Consider the following 26,641-nt stretch of genomic DNA (forward strand, 5'->3'; position numbering starts at 1 on the left):
CTGTGCCTCTCATTGTGGCTGCTGTGCTGGGTGTTGGCCCTCGAGCTTCCGACTCCTTCGCACTGCTGCGGGCACAATTCTCCGTCTCGACACAGGCTGTGTTTTTCAAGTGGTGTTAAAGAAAGAAAAGAAACGCAAACTTCCCGGAAGATATTCCACCAGGGAAAGCTGCCGGGCAAAGTGGGAGCAATGTTACTAAGGGCTGCTAATTACATTAATTAAAACAAAACAGTTTTCTGCGTTCCGAACCCTTCCTTTCAGATGTGCTCTTATTTCTCACCCAGTGCAGCACAGTCAGCGCCAGCACTCGTACTATGGACTGTCGTCTACGGAGAGTCCCACGCCTGCTTTGGAAACGCTGACGTGGAGAGAATCCCAGGCAATCCGATTTCTAGGCACAGTCAGAATGGCCAAACAAATGGCGTTTCTGCCCCTCTTCACTGAACACTAGCATGCCATCCTTGGGGCTGCTTCAGTCTGGTGGCAGGTGCATGATGAAATATTGATGGGTAATCATCTTTTCAGAGCTGGGGAGCATTGCATCTTCAGTGATGAGCCTGTCTTTCAACAAGATGTGACTCTACGCAGCTGAGTCAGATTTCCTTATCTCTTTTCTTCTGGCGAAAAGAACTGGAGGTGCTGATGGCCCGGGAATAAGGAAATTAGGAGATTCCTACATGTGACGATCCAGCAGGAGGAGGAATAATTCATATGAAATATTGTGTCAATGTTTAATTTAAGGGTGGGATTTTCAAAGGGGCCTATGTGAGGTCAGGCTCCCTACTCCATTCGTCCTTATTGAGCCTCTGAAAATCACAGCCTAAATAAAGAATATTAGAACATAGGAATGGCCATACTGGGTCAAACCAAAGGTCCATCTAGCCCAGTAGCCTGTCTACCAACAGTGGCCAATGCCAGGTGCCCCAGTGGAAATGAACAGAACAGGGAATAATCAAGTGATCCATCCCCTGTCACCCATTCCCAGCTTCTGGCAAACAGAGGCTAGGGACATCCTGGCTAATAGCTATTCATGGACCTATCCTCCATGAACTTCTCTAGATCAAAGATCAAATGTCAAAAGATAAGCTGCCATTCCTATCACTAACAGGAGAGCAATAGGCCTTGGCACCATGGTAAGTTTTAAACAAACTGGTCAAAAAAATGGGGAAAATGTTCTCAAAAACTTTTGAAGTAAATACATCCCTCTCTTTCCTCAGAGAACATGTCAGAATTGGAACTGGTGTGACCAGCTCTGTTATTAAAGTACATTTCACAGACTGGAAAAAGCTGACAGTAAAAATACCTTTCTTCACTGCACAAGGTGCTCCCAAAACCCACTGCTTGAGCTCCTCTGTCCCAGCTCCATCATAGCTCACATTCCATTGGGATGCCCTGGGAGGATGTGCTTCAGGGTGAAAGCAGCAACTGGTCAGAGCCAAGCAGCCATGGGGAGCCAGATAGCAGAACTGCTCAGGACCTGCAGGGAAGTGGTAGTTCCAGAGACATGGGCATGTTGCAGGTCCCACCATAGCATGAGTGTTCGGGGATTTCAGATACCCACTGCCTCATCTTCTCTTTGGGGCTGCCCCCTCCTCCCTAGATCGGAACAGGATTGGACAATAAGCTCTTTGGTTGCCCCCGTCCTGTCCTACCTGTAAAAGGACATTTTAAAGGACAAATTTTCAGACTCAGTGCTGGAGGGTTGAGTAGGCTGCATCCTAAGACGCAAGGTAGCAAGTAGAAACTGCTTAGAACACTTTGCAGAAGTTCAATTCAAGGGATGAATGGAGGTTCAGATCAGTTCTTGTCTTATTCAGTCTAGCTTGCCCATCCCTTATTGGAACAGAAGTGCCCTCTTCACGGGCTGCTTTTCACTATACGCTTTCCTCTCTTTTCTGTGCCTCTGCACGGAACTCACCACTGGGCCGAAGTGCTCGTGTTCCAGTGTCTTGTTCTCCAGAGCATTGTCACCGGGCGCTGCTCCGAGCTCTGACTCAAGGCGGTTTGCCTCTGACAATCAAATTTTACATATTCTCCTGTGCCAATGAGTCAGCTGTCCTGTCCATCCCGCCTGTGTTCTAGTTTCCTAGCCTGCACTTTGTATGCGGCACAGGCCTATTCATGCAGCTCTTGCAGCTATAATTGGTTTTAGAGGCAGTGTTCACATTGACAAAGGACTCTTTTGTGGCAATAAACACTGAGACCTGAAAGGGTTTCTTCTATAGCACAGCAAAAGCCGGCAACAAAAGACTCCCCGCACTTATCGACAGCATCAATTTGGGCTATTAAAAGACAAATTATTTTGTGTGCATAGTTGAGTTAGAGGCACATTTTATTTTATAGCTGAAGAACATCTAGCCAAATAGACACAATACTAGCGACTTGCATTGACGGAAAGCATGTAATTGAGGAATGCTTAAGATACACACTGGTCTTCTGAACTGCAGGCTTGCGTGGATAGTTTAGGCTCACGGATAAATCCTGCCCATGGTGGTATATTAGCTGGTCGGGGAGGGGAAATAGAGGGTTCCTGCTATGGTGATGGCAGCTATATGATGACCTAGCTCGTTGGGGTAATGCAGGCAGGGGTGTACGCGATCACTGCTTGAAGAGCAGCAGCACCTAGTCCAGTGTAGCTCATACTCTGCACCGTAGCACAGCTGTGTGGCTTGAGCATGGGACTCAGGAGACGTGAGTTCTATTCCTGGCTTTGCCAGGGACTTTGGGCACCTTAGTTTCCCCATCTGTAAAAGGGGGAGAGTGGTACTGCCCTCCTTTGTGATCTCCTGAGGAAACACACCAGATAAGAGTTAGGGATGAGTGTGATTATGTCAGGGACTGGCTTTAACAAAATCCCAAGGCGTTATTTATATAAAGGAAAAAGACACCCGCCCCAGACAAACAAAAGAAGCTCCAGACCACCCGCCCTGAGAACAGAGAGCGTCTGTGCATTGCAGAGTCAGGGTCCTGCCCCTAAACAGTTACAGTTACTTTTACTACTAGCTCTCGCTAGCTGACCTGCTGTGGAGGCCTACAGGGATAGACAAGCCTATAAGCCACAGCAGTCGCACCTTGGAGCAGGGGAGTACAGGCAGACATAGCAGCCAAACCTTCCTTGAAACAGCCCCCTCCGCCCTGATGTTGTATTCCAGAGGGCGGTGGCTCCACAGGCCCTCTTCCGCTGAGTGTGTCCATGCAATATAGCCAGCAGATTACCCTCCCCATGGTCCACCTGGTTCAGTATTTAGAATGTTAACTCTTCGAGGCAGGGACTGTCTCTCACTGCGTCTGTACAGCTCCTAGCACATTGGGGCCCTGAACTGGATGTGGGCCATGTAATGACCTGAACTCTAGATCCGGTCGTACTGCACATAATAATAATAACAACCCTATCTCCAACAGTGGCCAGTTCCAACTGCTTCCAGAGAAGGTGACAGAAACTCCCAGTAGGTAGATGTGGGGTAATCTGCCCCATCCCACGAGGGGTCAATCTCTGCCTAACCCCTAATAGTTAGAGATTAGTTTAAGACCTACAGGGGGTTTTAATAATTTTGAAAATAATGCCTTGATCATTTCAAGTACAAGCAATGCCCTTGAAATCACACTCTCTCTAGCATACGTAAGGGCTAGGTATTGTTAGCATTTTATAAATATGATGATATCTAGCTCTTTTATAGCACTTGTCACCAGTAGAGCTCAAAGTGCACTACAAAGGAGATGAGTACCAGCATGTCCATTATACAGATGGGGAAACTGAGGCACAGGGCGGCACCATGACTTGCCTTAGGTCACCCAACAGGCCAGTGGCTGAGCTGGGAATAGAACCAAGGTCTCCCAGTACAATGCTCTATCCCTTAGACTATTCTGCCTCCCAGTTTGGTGCAGGTTGGTGCATTTGTGGGTTTTTATTATTCAGTAACTCACCCCACAAAGACAGGTTTCAAAGTAGCAGCCGTGTTAGTCTGTATTCGCAAAAAGAAAAGGAGTACTTGTGGCACCTTAGAGACTAACACATTTATTTGAGCATAAGCTTTCGTGAGCTACAGCTCACTTCATCAGATGCATTTTGTTAGTCTCTAAGGTGCCACAAGTACTCCTTTTCTTTTCACCCACAAAGGCTCTGCAGACCAAATTTTGCCATACAAAAAGTTTTTAAAATACCTTCTGGTCCTACAAGGCATGACAGGGTCCCTTTCAGACTGTAGTTATCTTTCATTTTGCTAGCTAAAGTTGTTCAAGATGCAGCCACAACTGCTCTTGCATTCATTCAACGATTTCCAAGTGCTTTACAAACGTTAAATGAATTCAGCCCCCTTTCCCGCTGTAAATCACCTCTGCTGTCAGTGCACACAGCGGTGAAGTGACTGGTCCAAGCTCATACAATGAATCCGGATAGGACCCGGGTGCCCTGAGCCCCAGTCTCTCTTCTGAAGACTGACCCATCCTGGTGGGTCAGGTACTGAACTGGGAGTCAGGTGACATGCATGCTCATCCTGTTTCTGGTCTTCTGGTTGACCTTGGGCAGGTAATTTCATCTCCCTGTGCCTCAGTTTCCCTCTCTGTAAAACGGGGAATGATCCTGACCTCCTTTGTAGAGTGCTTTGAACTCTACCGATGGAAAGAGCTGAGGATTGTTGTTGTTTAAAGGCTGTGACAAGTAAATAAACATGCAGTATGATCTTATTGAATTCTCTTTGCTGCTGGAAGCTTTTTTCTTCTTCTAAGCATTCCCATGAAAGGGTTTTTACTCTTCCTGGCTTTTCTAATGGGATTTAAAAGCGTTTTTTGCATTTCAGAGTGAGGTTCAATTCAAAGGGTTGAAAATAATTGATTAATCGCTTTTGATTTTAGTGAGTCTTGACTCAGCCTCATGGTCTCTTCAGATGTATTATCAGGCGGAATGTTATAATGAGAGGATCCACAAAAGGGGGAATGGTACAGTTTGACTGTATTCAGCAAAATCCCAAGAGCACTGCGTAGAAAACCGAACTCGTCTCACAACAAGTACTAGATAATCACCTAGCTCACCTCCCCGGAGCTTTTAGCAAAGCAGGATTGTGCCTTGCTGCCCAGACTGCAAAACTGACTCGGAAAAATTGGAAGAGGCAATTGAAAAATAAATAAATAAATGGAACCTTTGGATGAGCCTAACACACTGTCAAAATGCATGTCCAATAATCCCTTCCATTCAAGGAAGCTATTCAAGACAGACTTCCTTTATGAAACATGCTGCAAAGCAACACTTTGGGCTTCCTGGCAATTGCATCATGGGTGCTGAGCACATATTGACCCCATGCTCCATTGGAATTCCAGTGGAATGTGCATCTAGGAACATTCTGTGTCCCCATCTGCCTGAAAAAATTCGTTGCCGTCCAGATTACACTAAACTTGGAAAAGCACAGATGCAAGCATGATAGCTGGTTCCATTATCCAAGGGGAAGGTCATCCTGGGGGCCGTGTTCCCTCCAGCTTTGCCCCCAGGAGTTCAGAGAGCTCATGGTGTAATGGTCCCCGGAGATCAGACCCAGCATCTTCAACAAGAAAAACCCTGGCCTCTGCCACATGAGCTGGATGAATGTTCTGCTAGCTACTAGTCAGCAATAGATTCTAGAGTCACTGAGACCATCACTGGAGCAAGATGTGATCGCACTCACTAGGGCCCTCCTGTTGCATCTCACAGTGCTGCTCCACCGTGTGCACAGAGGATGCAAGGCCCACGGGGAACATCAGCATTGAGGCCAGTGTAACTTCCACATATGGACTGCACAGGAGAGGGGAAAGTGCTGCGACACCTTACCTGGGAATCACAGAAAGAGAGACGTCTGCCTTACAGAGACAGCTGCTCCTTCTGAAAGCTCCCTTTTTTGGCTGGCTGCTGAGAGATGCTCAACTCTCCCCAACTGCTGCTTTATGATGAAAGATATGAATCCATAAGGTCATCTTCATGCTTGGCTGGCCCCCTTCCTATGTCTCTGGCTAACAGCTCTATTTTGAAGCTCAACTAGAGGGAGTCAGCACAACCTCATTATATTTCTTCTGCTTTAGAGAACCAGGGAAGAGGAAGCTCCGCACGCTGTTAGATCATAAGAGAGCAGTGGGCTTGGGGAAGGACACAGCAACAAAGTCAGTGGGTCTCTGGCATCGTTCCCAAGAATCCAGTTGACAAAGAGCATCATTTTGGTGAGGAGGACGTGTGCTTCTGTTTGAGAAGAGTCTTCAGTGACTGTGAAGGTATCCACAGAGAAGGAAGGATGGTCTTGTGGGTGAGGCACTGGACAGGTCCTAGCTCTGCCACTGGTTTCCTGTGTGATATCAGGCAGGTCACTTTACCTCATGGGTCTCAGTTCCTCCTCTGTAAAATGGGAATAATATTACCCTACCTTGCAGGGATGTTGCTTATGTGAGGTGCTTAGAGTCTATAATGAAGGTGGCAATGATGATGGAGCAGCCTCTGTGGTAGTGGATCTCAACTGGAAAAGTGAATTTGGGCTAGAGAGGGACTTAATGTCTTCTGGGCAATAATATCACTTCATAGAATCATAGAAATGTTGGGCTGGAAGGGACCTCGAGAAGTCATCTAGTCTAGCCCCTTGTGCTGAGGCAGAACCAAGGGAACTTAGACCATCCCTGACAGGGGTTTGTCCAACCTGTTCATAAGAACTTCCAGTGATGGAGATTCCACAACCTCCCTTGGAAGCCTGTTCCAGAGCTTAACTACCTGTATAGGTAGGTTAGATATTAGGAAAATCTTTCTGTGTGTCCCTTGCTGCAGATTAAGCCCATAATTTCTTGTCCTACCTTCACTGAACATGGAGAACAATTGATCACAGCCCGCTTTATAACAGCCTTAATATATCTGAAGACTTGCTACAATGCCTTTTGATTTCACTCTCCTACTGTGGTCATATGTACTATGCTCTGTCACTTTTGCTTAGTGGATACTACATTCAAAGTACTTTGAGCACTTTTATCAAATGTACAGTACAGCATAAACTTGTAATGTGAAGATCAACTGCACCTACTTGAAAACAAATGTAACACACCAGAGACAGAACACGTTTCAAAAGTTTTGTAATTCATTATTAGCAGTTCCCTAGAAATTCTGAAGAGGCCATACAGGGAGCGTTGAAATAATTCAGCTGTCAATCGCCAACCTCCAGAAGAATTAGCCGCTTGGGATTTAGCTTCTGAACGTCACTTGACTTTGATTCATGGGTTTGTGAAGGTTCTTGTGATCAATGCGGCAATCCTCAGAATTGCATGTCCAACCAGCACTAATTCAGCAACACAGAGCAGGAGCAATCCCTGAGCCTCCCAAGCTGCAGATGAACTCCTCTGAGGGGGCAGATAGGTGTTCTCGTTTGCTGGCTGATGGCATCAACATCACGCGTCACTTGGGACAGACAAGCTATCGGCTCCTCCCAGCGCTGAGCCAGGAACATCCACATGGGGCCTGTCTCATAACGTGCCCAGACATGTGCTGCTGGGTTATGAGCACTCCAGAGCTACTGCAGTAATTGAGAAAATAATGGATGAGACTATGAAAAGGAAAATAGAGCTTTTCACACCTGGCAAGCAGGGTCTGGCAAAGCAGATGACTGTGCCTAATGGAGCATCCTGGGTGCTTATAATAGATTGAACAGCTCTGATTTGTTCTTGCTGTACTGGGAGGAGGCAGGACGCAAGTGTTTTGGGGGTTGATGCCTTGAGCCTGGGGTGTGTGTGTGTGTGTGCGTGTGTGTGTGTGCGCCTGTCCCACACCCAGGCCTCTGTTGTTAGCACCAAGACTTTGCACCATTTGCATATATAAAGAACTGGATGCTAATTGTTGCACTGCTTGGTGAAGCAAATCAGCCCCCCCCCCCCCCGCCACCCCTTTCCCACCCAGGAATAAATGTTCTGTGCAACAATATGCAACACCACTGGGCCAGGGGTGAAACCTGGATACTCTAAGTGTCAGTGATCAGGAGGCAGAATTGAGGGTGTATGAAAACCAGTAGGAAATGGGATTCTAACTTCCAACGCAGGTGCCTCCTGTGTGTTATCATTGCGTCTTCTCCCTTCCCTTCATCTTCTGTCCATTCCTTTTAAGGAGTCATTTGGCTCATCCGTTATCTCTTTCGTTCTCTCCCTCTAGCCATCTCTCTTGCTGTCTGTTTTGTTTTGAAGCTCCAACAGCAAAGACGTGTCACAGTCCCAGCTCTTCAGAAATAATTAGCTCCTACCGCTGAATGGGCCTGCAGTGATTTCCCCCCCCATAGTTTTGTAATTATTAATGCACCAGACACCATATTCTATACTCTGCAGAAGTGCTGTGGAGAGTGGCCAGACTTCGTTATCCCCAATGACATAGTTGTGCCTTGGTCCCGCTCTAAGTAGCAATCTTTGTTATTTGTGTTGCAGGACCAAGCAGAGGCCCAGGCAGGTACTGGGATCTCATTGTGCGAGGGGCTGTACATATATCTAATAAAAACACAGTTCATGCCTCAGAGAGCTTACTGTCTCAGAACCGGCAGCTTGGTCCTACTCCCGACATAGTGTTGCCATGGGTCAAATCTGGTCCCACCGCACAGCCTGGAGAAATTGAAGGCAGAGCTGATCTCACTGCCATCTCAACAGGCAGGGCACACCGACTATTCAAAGTGTGACAGGGTCAGGCTAGATGGCTATAGGAGAGTAATAGAAGGCAGATACAGTAGCCCCAGGCTAAGTAGGTCCCTTTTCCCTGGGTAAGGTAAGAGGGAAGGTTCCAGAACAATCAGGAACCTTCTGGAGACAATTAAGACAGGCTGATTAGAACACCTGCAGCCAATCAAGAAGCTGCTAGAATCAATTAAGGCAGGCTAATCAGGGCACCTGGGGTTTAAAAAGGAGCTCACTTCAGTTTGTGGTGTGCATGTGAGGAGCTGGGAACAAGAGGCACTAGGAGCAGAGAGTGAGAACGCAGACTGTTGGAGGACTGAGGAGTACAAACATTATCAGACACCAGGAGGAAGGTCCTGTGGTGAGGATAAAGAAGGTGTTGGGAGGAGGCCATGGGGAAGTAGCCCAGGGAGTTGTAGCTGTCGCACAGCTGTTCCAGGAGGCACTCTAGACAGCTGCATTCCACAGGGCCCTGGGCTGGAACCCGGAGTAGCGGGTGGGCCCAGGTTCCCCCCAAATCCTCCCAACTCCTGGTCAGACACAGGAGGAGTCGACCTGGACTGTGAATTCAGAAAAACGGCCAAGCTGAGGGCTGCCGTGAAGCTCCAAGGCGAGCAAATCCGCCAATAGTAGAGCAGGAACTTTGTCACAAAAGACACTGAAGAGCAATTCAATAAGTTAATTTTACACGTTCGTTTTCAAAAGCCTTCATTTTCTGAACATTGTTCAACTTCCTTTCTCATTTCTGGTGCCTGTTGAATCCACCAGCACCCGCACTGATCCTCCGACTGAAGAATAGGATCTGTGGAAGAGTCATTTTCACCTTTCACAAAGAGCAATGCTTGTTCCCAAGCTGAAAACTCAAGCTGGCCTGGACTTTGTCGATTTTTTTTTTTTTTTGGTCTGAGAAAGCCAGTTCATCAAACTTGAAACTGTGGGAACATATCGGTTTTGATGAGCCTTGTGTCAGGCAGGGGTGGCAAATCCAGGATGGAATTTCTGGTGAAAGAGTTTGCAAGACTAGGATACCCAATAGCCCACTGGTTAAGGATCGACCCTGGGGTACATAAGACCCAGGTTCGAGTACCCCCTCTGACTGGTTGAACCTGGGTCTCTCTCTGAGGTATATCTACCCAGCAGCTGGGAGGAGTAATTGCCTGGAAGGAAGACAGACATGAGCTAGCACCTAGAAATAGCTCATGATAGCTGCCTCAGTAGGTGACCATGGGGTTGGGTGGAACTGTACTAGCAGACCCTTAAAGACACTTCCAGTGGTGCTCCTTGCAGTGCTGGTAACAGAGCCCTGTGAGCTGGAAAGCCAGTTCATTGGGATAATAATCCACAAGCAGTACTTGGGTTTATACCAGGGCTTTGTTCTCAGATCCCCTTTGAATGATTCAGTCAGTCACTCTGGGCCTGATCCAAAGCCCTTTGGTGCCTGTTTACGCCTTCACAAGGCACCAACTTATTGACAGTGGACCAAACTGGCGAGGAAGTGATGGATTCTCCATCTCCTGAAGTCTTCTGTTCCAAGCCGGCTGCCTCTCGGCTTCAGTCACACGCAAGTAATTGAGCTCAGTACAGGAGGAACTTGATAAAATTCTCTGGGCTTTGTTATAGAAGATGTCAGACTGGATGATTGAATGGTCCCTGCTGGCCTTAAAGTCTATGAATCTATGAATTGAGCAAGCATTTACATATATGCCTAATATAAAGAACATGCACAGTCCCATTGACTTCAACCTCAAGTACTTAACATTAAACATGCGCTTAAGTACCTTGCAGAACTGGGCCCTATACTGATGCAAGTAGTGGCATGAAATCCATGGCATTTATCAATGACGTGGATCTGAGCCTGCTTTTTAAAGCCTTCACAGTGAAACAATAATAATAATTTCCCTAAATCAAAACAAACAGGCATTTGGTACCTTGATTGGTGAGTTAAGGACATGATTGTGCTTCCATACAAGACAGTGGAACAACTCCCATTGACTTCAGTGGGGTAGGATTGAAACCTAAGAGCTGTGCTACTGGCTAACAGTCCGTCCAACTCCTCCCAGGAGCTAATTAGCAACAGGCCTGTTCTCATTTCTCCCAAGCTGCCTGGCACAGCTCTAGATCACTGCCTGCTTGTGGCAGTGGGATCATCCCATGAAAACGTTCTGTAATCCTTGGGATAATTAGGATGTAAAATTACAAGGGGTTTTTAGAACAGGAGCAAAAAATTGATACTGAGCGAAAGAACCGTTTCGCCTTAATGTCAAAATATGCGGAAGAACAGGGCGCCGCTAAGACACAGCTGCAAACTAGCTGTGAATTAAGAGAAGCTTAGAAATATGCAAGTGCATATATTCAGGGCATAACACACTGAAAAATGCAAGCCTTAGCAAAGTCAACTAGAGAAATAAACACGGGTGTCTGCCATGGACCTGCTCTAAAATGCTGGCAAAGCAAAACACAGCCACATGGGGGGGGGGGATGCCCAGAACACCCCGCCTTGATTTTTCTTTCAATGCCTGGCAGTGCATATATCCTGCTTCTAAATCTTATTGTGCTGTAATGAACAGACTGGCTGGCAGCTCCTTATAGCTTCACTGTTAGACTCCTTTTGGGGGGGAACCAGTGAGCCAGATTCCACCCCTTTTATCTCACACTGAATACCAGCACACGGCATAAATCATGCCATTGACTGAGTGGGATCAGGAAGGGGCTCCGAGCTCTAATGTATTCAGTGTAGACAGGGAAATCCGCACCCCGATTTCTGATGAATAGTTCTCATTGCTAGTTACCTAGCCCTTCACAGGGAGCTATACATTTTGCAGAGCTCTATGAAACCACGCCCCTGCCCCAAAGAGCATGGTCTACTAGCTAGGGCCCTGGACTGTGAGTCCAGAGACCTAAGTCATGTTCCTAGCTCTGTTACTGACCTGCTGGGCAAAGCTGAGCCAGTTTGTGTTAGGCCTCTGTCTGGCTTGTCTGTTTAGATTGCGAGTCCTTTGGGCTGAGGCTTTTCCCCGGCTATGCCAGGGAAAGCACCGAGCAGAAAGGCAGCTGCGGTCGTTACATACCACTGTAATAGACATAAAAATTGGCCATGGGCAGGGGCATTGTGGGGGGGGGGGGGGGCGACAGCAGCCCCCATTCCATGTCCCCGCCCCTCAGGGCACACCGCCCAGGGCAGGTGGAGGGTCCAGGTCTCCCCACAGTGGCCCGGGCTCCCTGGGCAGGGCAGGGGGTGGGGCTTTGGGGCAAGGGGAGGAGCAGGGGGCAGGGCCCCATGGTGAGTGGGGCGTAAGGCCCACCTTAGCCCCCCATCACGAAGAGGTTGGTGCTGCTCACAGGGGCTGGGCTTTGCGGTGGGGAGCTGATCATGTTATCGGCTCCCCTGTTGCTAAGCCTAGCCCTTGCCACTCTGCACCTGCCCAAGGTTACTACACCCATGTTAAAAAGTGGGTGGGCATGGCCCCCCCTGGCTCCCCCGATTCTGGCACCCCTGGGTCTCCGGGGTCTCTTTGTGCCCAGGGCCCCAGTGAATCTTAATCTGCCTCCAGGCTGGATGGCAGCCATTAAAACCTTCCAGCATAAGAATGTTGGGGACAAACAGGGACACACAGAGCCCCTGGCATGGGAGGGGAACCTGGGTGTGGGGGACACACAGAGCCCCTGGCATGGAAGGCGGGAGGAGACCCCCGGGGGGGGGGGGGGACGACACAGAGCCCCTGGCCTGGAGGGGTGGGAGGGGAACCTTGGGGGGGGACACAGACCTCCTGGCATGTGTTGGAGGGGAAGTAGGCAGCACACAGAGCACCTACCAGGAGGGCAGGGGGAGGGGAGTTGCAGGGAGTCCCAGAAATAGAAGGGGATAGGAGTGGAGGGATGCAAGGAGACATTGGTCTATATGCAATGAGCTCAGCCGCTGGAAGCTCTGCAGGGTGCAGCCCCCTAGTGGTAAGTTCTGGTCCCTGAGCCCACCTCAGGCACTAAGCAGATAGAAGAGACGGGAGGGGGTGAGATCCAAAACTCCCCCCATCACCAAACGACCCCCTTTCCTTTTTGCCATCTTTCCTGGTATTTTATTTCCTGTCTCTGTTGTACCCTGACTGCTTTGCTCTTGAGTTGTGCATGCTCAACCCGACCATTTGGCCTTGGAGCACATTTTCCAGGCAGACCAGGTTCTGCCTGGCTTTTTTCTATCATTAATAAACTCTTAATCGACAGGGGAACGACTCAGCACCGAAAGCTACAGGACTGTGTGATACTAAAATTCAAACTCAGGGAAAAGTTTTTGTGCTGTGCCCGGGGAGCCGGTGAAAGCTGCATAATTCCCCGTGTGCGGTGCTAAATATGTACCCCTTATGTTATCTAAAAATCCTTTCTCTACCTTCTTTTCTCCATTCAACCCACCACACTACCGAGATTGCCAGGCTCTGTTTAGTTTGGCAGCCCCTCCAGAGTCATTTGGGATGACCACATGTTCTTTTCATCCTTTTCATGTGCTGACCTCATAAGCCCTCGGCAGAGCCAGAAATTAAATGGATCCGTTGCGGTGCTGGGTTCTTAGCTCTCCCACAGTAAAATGTATCCCCAGTGATGTTCCATATTATTTCTCTCCCACCTCTGACTTGTCTGAGTTTCATTATGGAATTAAATTAATTAATACGAACAAAGTAGCAAAAAACCCAAACAAACAGTTGTGGGGTTGTTTTTTTTCAGAATTAAGGTTTTTGTTATTATAAAAGAACGGCATATATTGGCACCATCCAAAATCCTGGCACGTTTGAACCCACTAGGCATTTCCCTGAGAGAATTCAGGGGCAGCCTGGGGGCAGGGAAGGCACAGAGCCCCCTCATGAGAGTAGTCCTGGCTAGATGGCAGGCAGTTTGTGTGCCAGGACATACCGACAGTTAACACCAATGGTCTCTACTGTTCAGCTAAGGAAATCTTTCATATTTGGGCTAAGCGATAACGGGCCAGATCCTTAAGCGGGTATTATAAATTGAGTGACACTGATTTACACCAGCTGGGAATCTGTCCCATTGACCTCAATGGAGCAACGTCAATTTCCTTGCCAATTAACACCAGCTGGAGATCTCACCCACGGAACGGACATTTGTATTTTTGGCTGCTGGTCCCTCTTAGATGGATTTTTAACTTTGCGGCAACTTGAGAATTTCTTCCAACAGCTGCTCTGAACATAAACACCTGACGTGGCTACCTGGCAAGTTACTGTGTGTCTGCTTTGAGCAGGGGGTTGGAGTGGATGACCTTCTGGGGCCCCTTCCACCCCTGATGGCCTGTGATTCCCTGTAGCAAGCCAGGGGGCGAATCTACAGCTACGATGCAGTGAAAGTCCTGTCGCACCCAAACCACACTCGCTCGCTGGGCCCACGTGGGACGTCACCGCGGCAAGCCGGGGGGCTGTAGATTCACACCCTGGCGTGCTGTGGAGTAACTTGAGAGAAATAGTTTCAGTGTGTTAACTTCTGTTTTGCAAGGACCCCAAATCATAGTTTAGGTGAGAGCAAAATAATTAGCTGCCAAAAAAAAGTTGAAATAGTTTGAAATGATTACAGAGCAAAATTGGTAATTATTCTTTAATGGTGACGGGAGTCGGCACGGATATTTCCAGAGACCACCAAATTAATATATTAACTCACTGACTGCGAGCATAGTAGCAGGTTTCCCCAGTCAGGCCCACACCGTTTATTTTAATTTCGTTGCCTGTGAAGTGAACTGCAGAGGATGACAGCAGCTGATTCTGAGACAAGCTTATATAAGCACCAAGCAAGTGGCATGTCAAGCAAAGCTTTCCGGATCTATGTAATTGGTTGCTTGTTTCGGGACAATCACAGAATATCCTTTAAATGGAAAGGTGCCTGATGAGCATTTAAATCATGTTGCAGCGGAAGCGAAACTGACCTGGCTTTGGCTACCTGCGGCAGCAGTTACTCACCTAGGGAAGCTAAGTCAGTTTCACTCAATACAAAACCAGATTTTTAGCTCTTGTCAGTATCGCTCCCCCCCCGTGCGTGTTTCGGTGCACAGGGAACTCCAGCTCTGCGCCGCAGCCCAGCTGGGAGTGTGAATTTGTTTCAATTTGAACAGTGCCCACGCGGTCGCCAGAATTCGTAATTGCGACTGGTTTAGCTTCTGCTTTCAATCTAAAGCTCCTCATCCATACAGTTGAACAGAAAAGGCCATCGACAATCTTTTCGGAACGTGCTTTTTCGTGTTTTCTGCTTGTATTTAAAAAAAAAAAGTAATTTTTTGTTATTCTCGTTCGGTTTTGTGGGAACGAAGGTGAACGGGGAATAACAGACGGGGCTGTGTAAGGAGAGATGAGACATCTGTAACAGGGGGATAATAGTACTGACCTCCCTTTGGAAGGGGCTTTGAGATCTGCTGGGGGGGGGCATTAAGGGGGGCAGCCAGCGCCCCTGTGGGCTGGGTAGGGCAGGGTTAAGCGTGCGGAAGGAATTCTCGGGCTGACCATTCAGCCCTGGCGAGAGACATGCAGTCTCTTCTTGTCCTTCTCAGTAGCCCTAATCCTGATTCGTTGCCCACGGTCCGTTTTAGCAAAGTATTTAAATGTGCTTCACTCCCATTGAAGCCAGCGGGACTTACCCATGTGCCTATACTTACGCACATGCTTAAATTCTTTGCTGAGTTCAGACTGCAGTGTGTGCTGGGCGCATCAGGCTTCCATTCCTGCAGCCGGGGTATGCGCTTGCCCGGTCCAGCTCGCACGCCTGGTGCTGTCCACACATGCCGCATTGTCCAGTCCAATCAGAGCAGGCGCGCATGGCGACGGTTCACGGCTCTCCCTCGGCCCGGAGCCTGTGGACGCTCTGTGGATAATCGCATGGCCGCTTCTGGGGAGGAACAGACAAACAGGTGTGAGCCGTGCCATCCAGGACTCCCGGCTCTGCAGTCCCCACCCCACTCTGCAGACTGAACGTGCAAGGTGCGCGGGGAAGACTCTCCCTTTTGGCCCTCTGCACCCCGGGGTGCCGCCCCCTGCGCAGCGCAGGATTGAAACCGAGCAGCTGCTGTGGCTCGTACAAAGGCACCGGCTTTTTCAGGCTACCGGCGCTCGGAAAGGCAAACGCCTCTGAGAGTTATCAAAGGGCATCCTCGGAACCTCCGCATTCGCCTTGCCTTGCCACAGAGCCACAAAGTCTCCGCCGACCACGGCAGCCTCGAGAAATCAGGACTAACACGGGGGCGGAACCAATTCGCCCACTCGGAGAGCTGGTGTAACCAAGGGGTGAGAGGGATTTCCGTCCAAAGGCGCGTCTGGGGACGTGCATATTTGATGGAGATGATCTAACATTTGTCAGCTAACTGAACAATGCAGAGCAGCCCACGGAGTTGTTTCCTCTGTAGTGCCCCCGCAACGGCCATTCCTTCTGCGCCCCATCTGTTGGCACACGAAGGCTGCCACTGGCCCCTCACCTAACTAAAGAATAATTTGTCTTAACTAACCTTTCCATGAAATGTCATTGGAGTTGAATGGAAGATATTCGTGTGCTGCCTAGCATCAAAAGGAGGTAAAATAATGAGGCGAATATCCCCCCCCCACACACATAAAAGGGGGCTGGCATTTGCAATTAATTGGACTTTAAGGAAAGCGTTCCTTTAATCTCCTGTATTAATTTTGGGAATCTGTCACTCTCAGATCTAATGGTGAGGGGGAGGGAAGGCAGGAAAACTTTTTTTCAATAGAAAATGTTGAGGAGTTTCTTGATGAGACCTGCCACACTTTGGTCTGGTAGAGTTTGCGAGAGAATGGAGCTGAATTGTTGGCATTACAACAAATTACGCCAGATCTATGTAATGGGAGAAATAAAAAGAGCAAATCATGAAAAGTGCATCTGCAGCGTGCCTATTCCACTGCAGTGTACTGATGGTACCAGGAAAATACAGAGCACTTTGTGCCACTCTAATCCTTTGAGCTCTTTGAACTCCCATGTAATTTTCTTTTCAAAAACACTTATTCTTGCTGGCCTTTACAGAGGTTCAGGCTAGTTAGTCACCCTGTGAATCTGCTGTATCAAATTTAATCTTAATTCCATTCAGGGCTTTAATTAGAATGTGGGCAAGATGGAAGGAGGGGTATGGACGCATTCAGAGCAGGCAGACAGGTCGTCCCACAGAAAATCTCAGCTACCTCTAGACTCCTCTTCATCCATTCAGCTCAACTGAAATGAAAATGAGCCTACAGGAGTGCCCTAAGGGTATTTTGGATGCTGTAGGTTTGTACATAACTTGGAGCTGAAGTGCTTTTTTCTAATATTCCCGTAAACTCAAAGCAACTTCTTCTGGAAGTAACAGGAACGTCTGAAACTACCCTGAAAAGTGTAATGGCCATCGGGGAATTGGGAGTGGTGGTATAGAAATTATTCCTTGAGGTGGGTCAAACCCAGATCTTGGCAGCCAAGACCTTTCCAGTCTTATGCCTGCTTCTGAAACACCTGGTTCTGACCACTGTCATAGACAGGATACTTTTTAAAAATAAATAAATAAATATTTGTATTTTAAAAAAAAGGGGCGGGGAGGAGGGATAGCTCAGTGGTTTGATCATTGGCCTGCTAAACCCAGGGTTGTGAGCTCAATCCTTGTGGGGGCCCATTTAGGGATCTGGGGCAAAAATTGGGGATTGGTCCTGCTTTGAGCAGGGGATTGGACTAGATGACCTTCTGAGGTCCCTTCCAACCCTGATATTCTATGACCCAGTCTGGCAGGTCTTATGTTTCTCTAGTGAATGCTGTTGTTTAAATATAGAACCCTAGAATAAAATTCTGTTACACATGTAGAGTCTCGGCTTCATGACTTTAATTCTCAGGGACAGTAGCAAATCTCCACTCCACTTGCAGGCTTGAGAATGTTTCTGTTCAAACAGTAATGAGTCAGATTCATACACAGGAGTACAGAAGCTTGCTGTGCCTCCAGAGGCTGCAGCTCAGAAGAAGGTATGTTTTGAGCTCAAAGGTCTCATTCCTATCTAAAGGATAAGGAAGAGGCAAGGTACGGGGCCACATCAGTTGTGCTAAACTCACCCCTCTGCTTTCATGGATTCCTGTTGCCTGCTAATCATTTTTTTCTCCGCAGTGCCATTACTGCCTGGTCCCAGGATAGAAAATGAAACATTGAGGTAGGCATAACTACTTGGTCAGGGGTGTGAAAAATCCACACCCCTGAGCCCTGTAGCTTGCTGATCGAACCCCTGGGGTAGGTCCACAGAAGAGTGCTTCTGTCAACCTAGCGACCATCGCTCAGGGAGATGGTGTTCTTGCACCAACAGAAAAATCATTTCAATCAGTGTAGGCTGTGTCTACACGATGGGGTTATGCTGACATAGCTACAGCCCTGTAGTGATGCCGGTGTATTCTCTGTAGTGTAGACATACCAAAGTCTTGTGGTGCGTCGAGTCCTTCACAATTGTGCATAGTGTTGGCCTAACTCTGCTCCCAGGGATAAAGCTCCCCTTGACTTTGCAGGTTCAGTATTAGGGTTTATCTAATACTGGGGACACTCAGGGCTTGTCTTCAGGTACCGTCAACACAGTGCTGTCTACATGGGGGTGGGCTAGGTCAGTGTAACAAGATCGCTCAGGGATGTGGATTTTTTGCAGCCCCGAGCAACATCATTATAGCGATACAGGTTTGCAGTGTAGACCTGGTTTCAGGAAAGTTAATCCAATTTGACAAGGTGTAAATTTGAAGTGCATTAGTTCATCTGCATTAAACCACTGTATGGATGCTCTTCCAAATTAAAGTTTCCTGAATTTGGTTTAGCTTAATTCACTTTCAAAACAAATTAAGCTAAACTATATTCAGGCCACTGTAAATACCGAATAGGGGCATCCACCCAGGCATTTAATGTGGTTTAACTAATCCACTTTAAAAGTGAATTCAGATTAACTTTCCTGAGTGTCTCCATGTAGACACTCCCTTATGCTAACACTGAGCACTATGGATAATGCCACCCAAACGTTTTAAAGTTTAAAAAACACAAGTTTGTATTGTCTTGGTGAGGGACATAATCATTAGAGTAATGGGCAGTGGTTAGGAGGGGCTGCTTTTAACAGGATGTCTCTGCTCCCTATGTAGGGAACAGAAGGCTGCTAACAATTATGCAGATATTGCAGCAGTCAGAGGCATAGTTTTATTTTCATTAGCACCTCAGGTTTCTACAGCAGGGCTGAGCTGACATTTGGAAGCAGATTCCTTTTTAAAGGTTCATGATTATTTAACACAATGCACTGCAGTGAGCCAGGATCCTTGTCAGAGCAAATGTCAATGTTTGATGGACCCCCTCATGTCCTCCGCCGCTCTGTTTGCTGGGTGTCTGACAGTATGTTCTTTCCCCCTGCAGTACGGGATAAAGAAGAAGGAAGAAAGAGAAGCCGAGGCCCAGGCTGCGCTGGAAGCCAATGCTGAGGGGAGTCTGACACGTCCAAAGAAGGCCATACCTCCCGGCTGTGGGGATGAGGAAGAGGAGGAAGAGGAGAGCATTCTAGACACAGTCATCAAATATCTACCTGGCCCTCTTCAAGACATGTTCAAGAAGTAATGGCTGCAGCCTGTTAGACTGTCATGAACAGTAAAGCAATGGATTTCTCAAATGAGAATTTACAATCTTGCCACACATCACACAACCCCACTCTCTCCCTCCACTCTAACCCCCGTCCCCGACCTCTCCGTTGGCCCCCTGAGATTCCATCCATTCCTATTTTGTACATAGTCACATCCAGTAGACGCCTCTGAATGGATGTAAGGATTAATGAGCTGCAGTCTACACAACTTTTATTATAAGCCATAGTACTATGTATGTTAAATAAGGCAACTGTACATTAAACAGAGCAAAGGAAAAGCCTCATGTTTGTTTCCACCCAAAGCAGGAAGGAGTGTTCACTAACAGTGAGCAGTGGCTTCTTTTATTTTCCTTAATTATTATTATAATTTTTAATATGATAGTTGATCAAGCCACCCTGGTTGTTCATTGTTGGTACATCTCTTGTAGCAAGGGATGCCTCCATTTCCCATGGAAACAGACCTTTTCCATTTTATTCCATAACCCTCATAAATAAGAGATCATTTGGAAAGTGAACCATGTGCAACTCCTATCTCCAACACCATTCTCAGAGCTGTGGAAGAGCTGAGCCTTCCTCACCAGGTGTTGATGGTAGAAACCAGCCGCCTCAGAATCTAAGCAAGAGTCTTGTTGCTTTGGGAATAGCCATACAATGAATAGCATGACCAGAGTGTAGTGTGGACGGTGCTGTCATTAGATCTAGACCAGACTGGTTCGGTGGTGTTGTAGTACAGAACTTCCCAACCCAGGGGCCTTATAAGCCCACCACTGAGTGGAGTGGATACTTAGACTCCCCAACCTTCCTCTTTCGGCAAAGATCCCCAGTGGCATATTCAATCATGCCGTTCCCAGCTGTGTTTCCAGGAATGGCATTCCAGCTCCAGCAATTGCTGTGGCTATGCTCTGTTCCCCCAGGTAGCATCAGAGAGGGGAGGGCTTCTAGTCAGAGAGCAGGACCAGGAGGCAGGAACTGCTCCTGAGTTCTAGTCTCCATGCTGACTCTAATTCCCTCTTTGACCTTGAACAAGTCACTTAACCTCTCTGTCCCAGTCCCCCCATCTATACACTGGAGATAATAATACTTACCTACCTCACAGGGATGTTGTGAGGGTCAAAAGGTGAATACTTGTATAGTGCTGCACAGGGGCTAAGTATTATTATAATGTTGGGTGGCATCGTTGGGTATTTACCCAGTAAATACCCTTGCGTATTTACCCAGTGATGGGAAGGTTGGACCAGGACTCTCGTACTGTCACATTTAAAACCTTCTCAAATTCAGATGGATTTAGAATGTCTCCCAACCTAATGGTGTCAGACAACACATTGTCCCCAGACGATGCTGTCTTGCTACTGCAGTGAGTATATGTGTACACTCTTATTTGTTACACAGTTATTCATCATTTCATCTGGTCTGTTATTTGTAGAGCTGACATTTGGTTCTGGGACTCTCTCAGCTCAGAGTCACTGTAAATGTCTGGAGCTTCTGGTCAGCACCATGTCTTGATCTCATGAGAAAAGAAACGGTCTCAGGCGACTTCTAACAAGCTGATCATTTGTCTGGCAGCATTACACTGCCACATGCCCTGTGCTAGCCCAAGCTTGGAAAACAAATGGTTACTCGTTATTTCGAACATATTTGCAAGTAAATAGCCACTTAGCATGGACGGCAGCGGGGAAAATATACCGTAGATGCAGATTTAGTAGGAGACGTAATTCAGCTTTGTGTGCCTGCTGCCGACTGGTGCTGAGAACAAGACGTTTTTATTTGCTAGTATAAAACCGACTGTTGAGTTAAGTACGCCTGGGATTGCCATTGTAGAATATCCTGTTCATCAACAGCCAAATTGTAGGACTGGTGCCAATTCAGGCTGGGGTTGGTGGGTGCATTGCTGTTGACTTCAGTGGCAGTGTGCCTGCTTTATTCCCTGTGAGTCTGGCCTGCGGGGTTTTGCTCTGAATACCCATTCTGAATTTTATTCTTTCTTGAGCTCGATAAAATCTTGGGGTCAGATTCTCTGCCGGTATAGACAGACTACACTTCCCTGCAGCGATCGGCGCTACACCCACTGAGTACCAGCAGAGAACTCGGTCTTTACATGCCACAGATAGCATTTGAGCAATCCCATTGGCTCCAGTGAGACTATTCATCCGCTTAAAGCTAGGCACATGCTTAAGCATCTTTCTGAATGGGGCTCCTAATTAGATTCTTACATGAGCCAGACAGGAGCAAGCTGTGCTGGATTTAAGCAGGGGAGGTGGAACAAGGCTGTAAACACAGTCCCTTTAGCATCACCCATAGAACCACACATACCAACTGCAACAGACGGCCTATGGGATGTACACTCCCTGCCACTTGTGGACCGGTGTAATGAGCATGCTCCAAACCCCTAGCGCATGCTGGCGGACTTTTGCTTTCCTTCGAAGTCAGTGTCCAGAGAATTCACTAGAGTAGGAATGGGATTTAGAAAACCAGCCCCAGGAAATTTGTGTGCTGGTTGCTGAGAGCTGCAGGTCAGCCTCCCATGGGCAAAAGCAGAATGTTGTGACTTCTTAAGATAGCGTCAGCATTGTTTGCCCTCGCTTTCACTAAAGAGAGACGAATTTCCCTGCTCAGACTTCAATCACCTGCATTGTTTCTTATCTGTGTGCCTAGATTTGATACCAGAGCAGCTGTCAGTGATTTGTCATTTCCTAATGAAAGCACTCAGTTCTCCCTTTCCAGAACTAGCAAGCTCCCGCTTGTTTCCATTTAAAGTATAAAAATCCTTCCTCATCCTTAAAGCCATCCTCACCCCCACCAGACTGCAAAAACTACTGTAGGTTCCACAAAGTAAGTGGACATTGCTCACTCTGCTCCTGCTTTAGACACCAGTCGTCCTTTGGCCATCAGCATTGATTTACTTTCCTCTCCATGCAAGCTCTATTCCCGAGACACAAGTAGTGCCTGCTGTCTTGCCTTTTCTTTTCTCTTGTTGTTCTATGTTGGGTTTTTCAGGGTCTGCCTTGCGGAGAGAAAATACATCATTATATCCAGCTCTAGGTGACTTTACAAGACTTTGGTTTAATCGAATGGGTCACAGTGGTTGAGCCATTCACTGATTGGGTCCTGGAGTAGCTAATACAAGAGCCTGTGCTGCATGGTCTCACGGATCAGGAGTAAGTGTTGCTGCTCCTGGGGGGACAAGTGGGTTTGTTTTTTAAAAGTTCCATTCCCCTTTTTGATTTGGCCTCCTAGGAGACTGAAATTGCGCAAAAATATGGGGCCTATGTAGTCTTTCCACTTGGCTTGGAATCAGGATCATAAAGCAGAATTGGGAGAGTCATTTGTCTAGCGAAATTCACAAGGTCTATTATTGGTGCCATCAGAACCATTGTCGGGTTTCCCAGCTCATCCCAGCTGTAGCCAATATCCCTCTCACCTGAGCTCCCAATGTATGGTCTAGTCCTTCTGCCACTAAACTCAACTGGAGTTTGCCATTGACTATGGACTTCAGGGGGAGCAGGTCTGAGCCCACAGTTTTTATATTGTCATTCGTTCAGTAAAGAAACCTGATGGATAAGATACTCTGCCTGTGAATTACGTACAGGTCAGTCCCTATGGGAGAGAAAGGCAGCATGTGCTGAGAAGATTTGCCTCAAATTACTTTTTGGACCTTGACTAAGTTATTGGTCAGCTCAGAGGGTTTCTCCAGCTCCAGAGTGCCTCAACAGCTTTGAATGAAATTGAAATGGGCACTTCCCCAACCCCGAATTTGACAATCATCACCCCCAACCCCTTCAGCTAACTTGCATTGTGCATGAACGTGAAGAGCACTGTAAAAATGCCACACGCTCAGTGCTCAGTCAGATGTCAAAGCACTTAAACAAGACCAAAGAGAAACATGGTTCATTGTTTGGATTCTGAATATCTCTTTGTCTTTCCATGCTATCGTTTTATTTGCATCACCAATATGTTCAATCTCAGGAAAATGAGGTCTTCTGTTTTTAATTGGTTTTTATTTACACAGAAAGGTGGGCAGCCATTTTTTTTCTTTTCTTTTTTTTTTTTTTTTTTGCCATTCTTTCTCCTTCATAACTCCAGGGCCTTTCTGTTTAATAAAAAAAAAAAATCAAGAGGTCTCCACTTTGTGGAGGGCAGCTAATTTAGTTTGACATTGCCCTTCATGGACTTACATCTATCTTTAGAGAAAGCCATATGAAATCAGACTGCAATATTAATTATGAATGCTACTCTGTGTTAAAAAAAAGAGAACAGATCATGTGCTAAATCACTCTGGCGTTTCTCTGTCTATGTTTCTAGTATTGTATGTTAGCCTAGTTTTTCCCCAGCCCCTTCCCTTTGTCAAAGAAAGACCATACCAATGCTGCTGACCACATCTTTTTGACAAGCTTACCGCACCAATATAACTGTTGTTTGCAATCAACTGTTGTGACCTGAATGTAATGTCCTATGTATCTGAAATGTGTCTGTATCTGTTTTACTCTGTTACCAAGATAATGTTTTTCATGTGCTGAGTCGGTAAAATGTTTCAGTAACTGTCCTCTAAAAAAAAAAAATGCTTGTTTTCATACATACACACACATACATACACACACAAAGGCGAAACTCTAACTAGCTGGTGCATTTTTCTAAAAGAAATGCCCCCAGGTGTCTCCAAGATGCATGCAGTACCTTCCAACCAGCCAGAAGATGATTTAAAGTAGAGACTTTGTGAATGTAAATTTCATTTGTAATTTGCCTGCTACCTTTTTCTGCATGACATGGATAAGTGATATGATGTTCTTTTAAAATGGAATCACAGCCAATAAAAAAAAATAAAGTGATTTCATGCCTTTTTTGTAATGCTTTCATATTAAATCCCTACCATGCTGACCTGGGAGAAGAAAATTCACTCGTACATATGCAAATAAAATTGTAGTGGAGTAATTTAGAAGCATGAGCCTGCATATGCCAGAAAACAACAGCGGCATGTTATTTTTTTTCACTTGTCCAAACTTCACCAAGATAATGTTACACCCACGGGTAATTAACCATAAGTTATAACCATGTCTATGTTAACAATGAGGCATCCGGTGGCACCTTAAAGACTAACAGATTTATTTGGGCATTAGCTTTCGTGGGTAAAAAACCCACTTCTTCAGATGCATGTTTCATTGTTTTGTGGATACAGACTAACATGGCTACCCCTCTGATACATGTCTATGTTATTGTTAGTTAGTTTTCCTTGGGAAAATCAGAAAATACATCCCTATCATAGAATATCAGGGTTGGAAGGGACCTCAGGAGGTCATCTAGTCCAACCCCCTGCTATAAAAGGTGGAGGATCAAAACCTATGGAAGTTTAGCAGATTTGAAGCTTAAACCAGGGAGAAGATGAGCTACTTTGAAATTGACTGTATCAGCGAATCCAGTTCTCGTGTTTATACAAGTTGTCAGGTTGTTGAAGACTCTAAAGACCTGATTCTCCTCTAAGTTATGCTGATGCAAATCAGAAGTAACACAACTGAAGTTAGTGGAGATACACAGTGTAAAAACAGCATGTGGGGAATCAAAATCTGGTCCTAAAATGTTCAAGCCTTATGTTTTCCCTTAGGAAATATTTTCTTTGGGAGCATACAGTAGGTCATACTTTCTCTGCCAGCTACTGAAGATTAGGAAGGACCATGAGTGAGTATTGGATATCAAACTGACCTTCTTGTTAGTCTATGCAGCATTTTCAGCAAATAAAAATATATCCTTTACATCATGTATATTCATCATGTGGTTCCTAAGACAAAGCCAATAGAAAATCCATAAGAACTTGCTGATAGTAGGAGTTAAGCCTCATGAGAGGAGGAAAAATGTCCCTGCTTTTTCCCCTCACCACCAAAAAAACTCTTCAATGTTCAAAGGAAGGATAGGCTATAATAACTCTGCAAACTATTGAGCAGCTGGGTGTTGAGTGAGGCATCTAGAATTTGCAGAGCAGTGACTGGGGTTGATAGGCGTCCCCTGTATCTGGAAGGAACAAGCTTTGTTGTGACGTGAAGCTCTCGACCAAATTGCGCTTGGTCCAAAAAGCATTTGCGGTGATTTTTAGATGGCTGTGGCCCAGCAAGGTCACCCTGTGGCAGTGAAGTTGATGGCTGAGGCATGTGAACATAAGAACATAAGACTTGCCCTACTGGGTCAGACCAAGGATCCATCTAGCCCAGTATCCTGTTATGATCTTGGCCTTCACAACATCCTCTGGCAAGAAGTTCCACAGGTTGACTACGCGTTGTGTGAAGAAATACATCCTTTTGTTTGTTTTAACAACTGCCTATTAATTAACAGCTACCTATTAATTTCATTTGGTGAACCCTAGTTCTTGTGTTATGAGAAGTAGTAAACAACACTTCCTTATTTACTTTCTCCAAACCAGTCATGATTTTATAGACCTCAATCATATCTCCTCTTAGCCATCTCTTTTCCAAGCTGAAAAGTCCCAGGTTTATGAAAAGGGCCGGCTCTAGGATTTTTGTCACCCCAAGCAAAAAAAAATTTGGACCCCCCCACTTTTTTTTCATGCCCCCTCCTCCCCCGGCTCCGCCCCAACTCCGCTCCTTCCCAACCCCTTCCCCAAATCCCCGGCCCTGCCTCCTCCCCCGGGCGTGCCGCATTCCCCCCCCCATTGCTTCCTGCGGTTCCCCCCGCCCCCTGCAACCACCCGCTCTAGCTCACCTCCGCTCTACCTCCTCCCCTGAACATGCTGCTGCTCCGCTTCTCCCCCCTCCCTCTCAGGAGAGGGAGAGGCAGCGCATTCAGGGGAGCAGACGGAGCAGAGGTGAGTGGGGGGAGCGCAGGAAGTAGCAGGGGGGTAGAGGAACCGCTCCCCGCCCCAGCTTGCCTCTGCTCCACCACCGCCGTCTCCCCCGAGCACGCCGCCGCTCGGCTTCTCCTCCCTCCCTCTCAGGCTTGCCGCGTGAAACAGCTGTTTGGCATGCGGCAAGCCTGGGAGTGAGGGGGGAGAAGCGGAGCGTCAGCGGCGTGCTCAGGGGAGCAGGCGGAGGTGGAGTGGAGGCGGAGCAGAGACGAGCTGGGGCGGCGGGGGCACATTTCTAGGGGCAGCATGGCCGGCGCCAGAATGTCACCCCTAGAAATGTGCCACCCCAAGCACCTGCTTGTTTTGCTGGTGCCTAGAGCCGGCCTTGTTTATGAATCTCTCCTCATAAGGAAGCCATTCCATGCCCCTAATCATTTTTGTTGCCCTTTTCTGAACCTTTTCCAATTCCAGTATATCTCTTTTGAGATGAGGAAACCACATCTGCACACAGTGTTCAAGATGTGAGTGTACGATGGATTTACATAGAGGCAACATGATATTTTCTGTCCTATTATCTATCCCTTTCTTAATTATTCCCAGCATTTTGTTCGCTTTT

At 47.1% G+C, this 26,641-nt stretch overlaps 1 protein-coding gene across 2 annotated transcripts in view; it reads left to right on the top strand.

The window, feature by feature from the left end:
- The window catches only part of CPLX1 (complexin 1), a 218,749-nt gene extending 194,685 nt beyond the window's left edge, over positions 1 to 24,064 (top strand). For both annotated transcript variants that reach the window (XM_073345780.2, XM_073345779.2), the window contains one exon: positions 19,022 to 24,064. In XM_073345780.2, the coding sequence (XP_073201881.1) occupies positions 19,022 to 19,219 (198 nt within the window). In that variant the 3' untranslated portion in view covers positions 19,220 to 24,064. The remainder of the gene's footprint in view (positions 1 to 19,021) is intronic.
- The last annotated feature ends 2,577 nt before the right edge of the window (positions 24,065 to 26,641 follow it).

The sequence above is a fragment of the Lepidochelys kempii genome, chromosome 5 (genome assembly GCF_965140285.1).
Source record: "Lepidochelys kempii isolate rLepKem1 chromosome 5, rLepKem1.hap1, whole genome shotgun sequence".
Taxonomy (NCBI): domain Eukaryota; kingdom Metazoa; phylum Chordata; order Testudines; family Cheloniidae; genus Lepidochelys; species Lepidochelys kempii.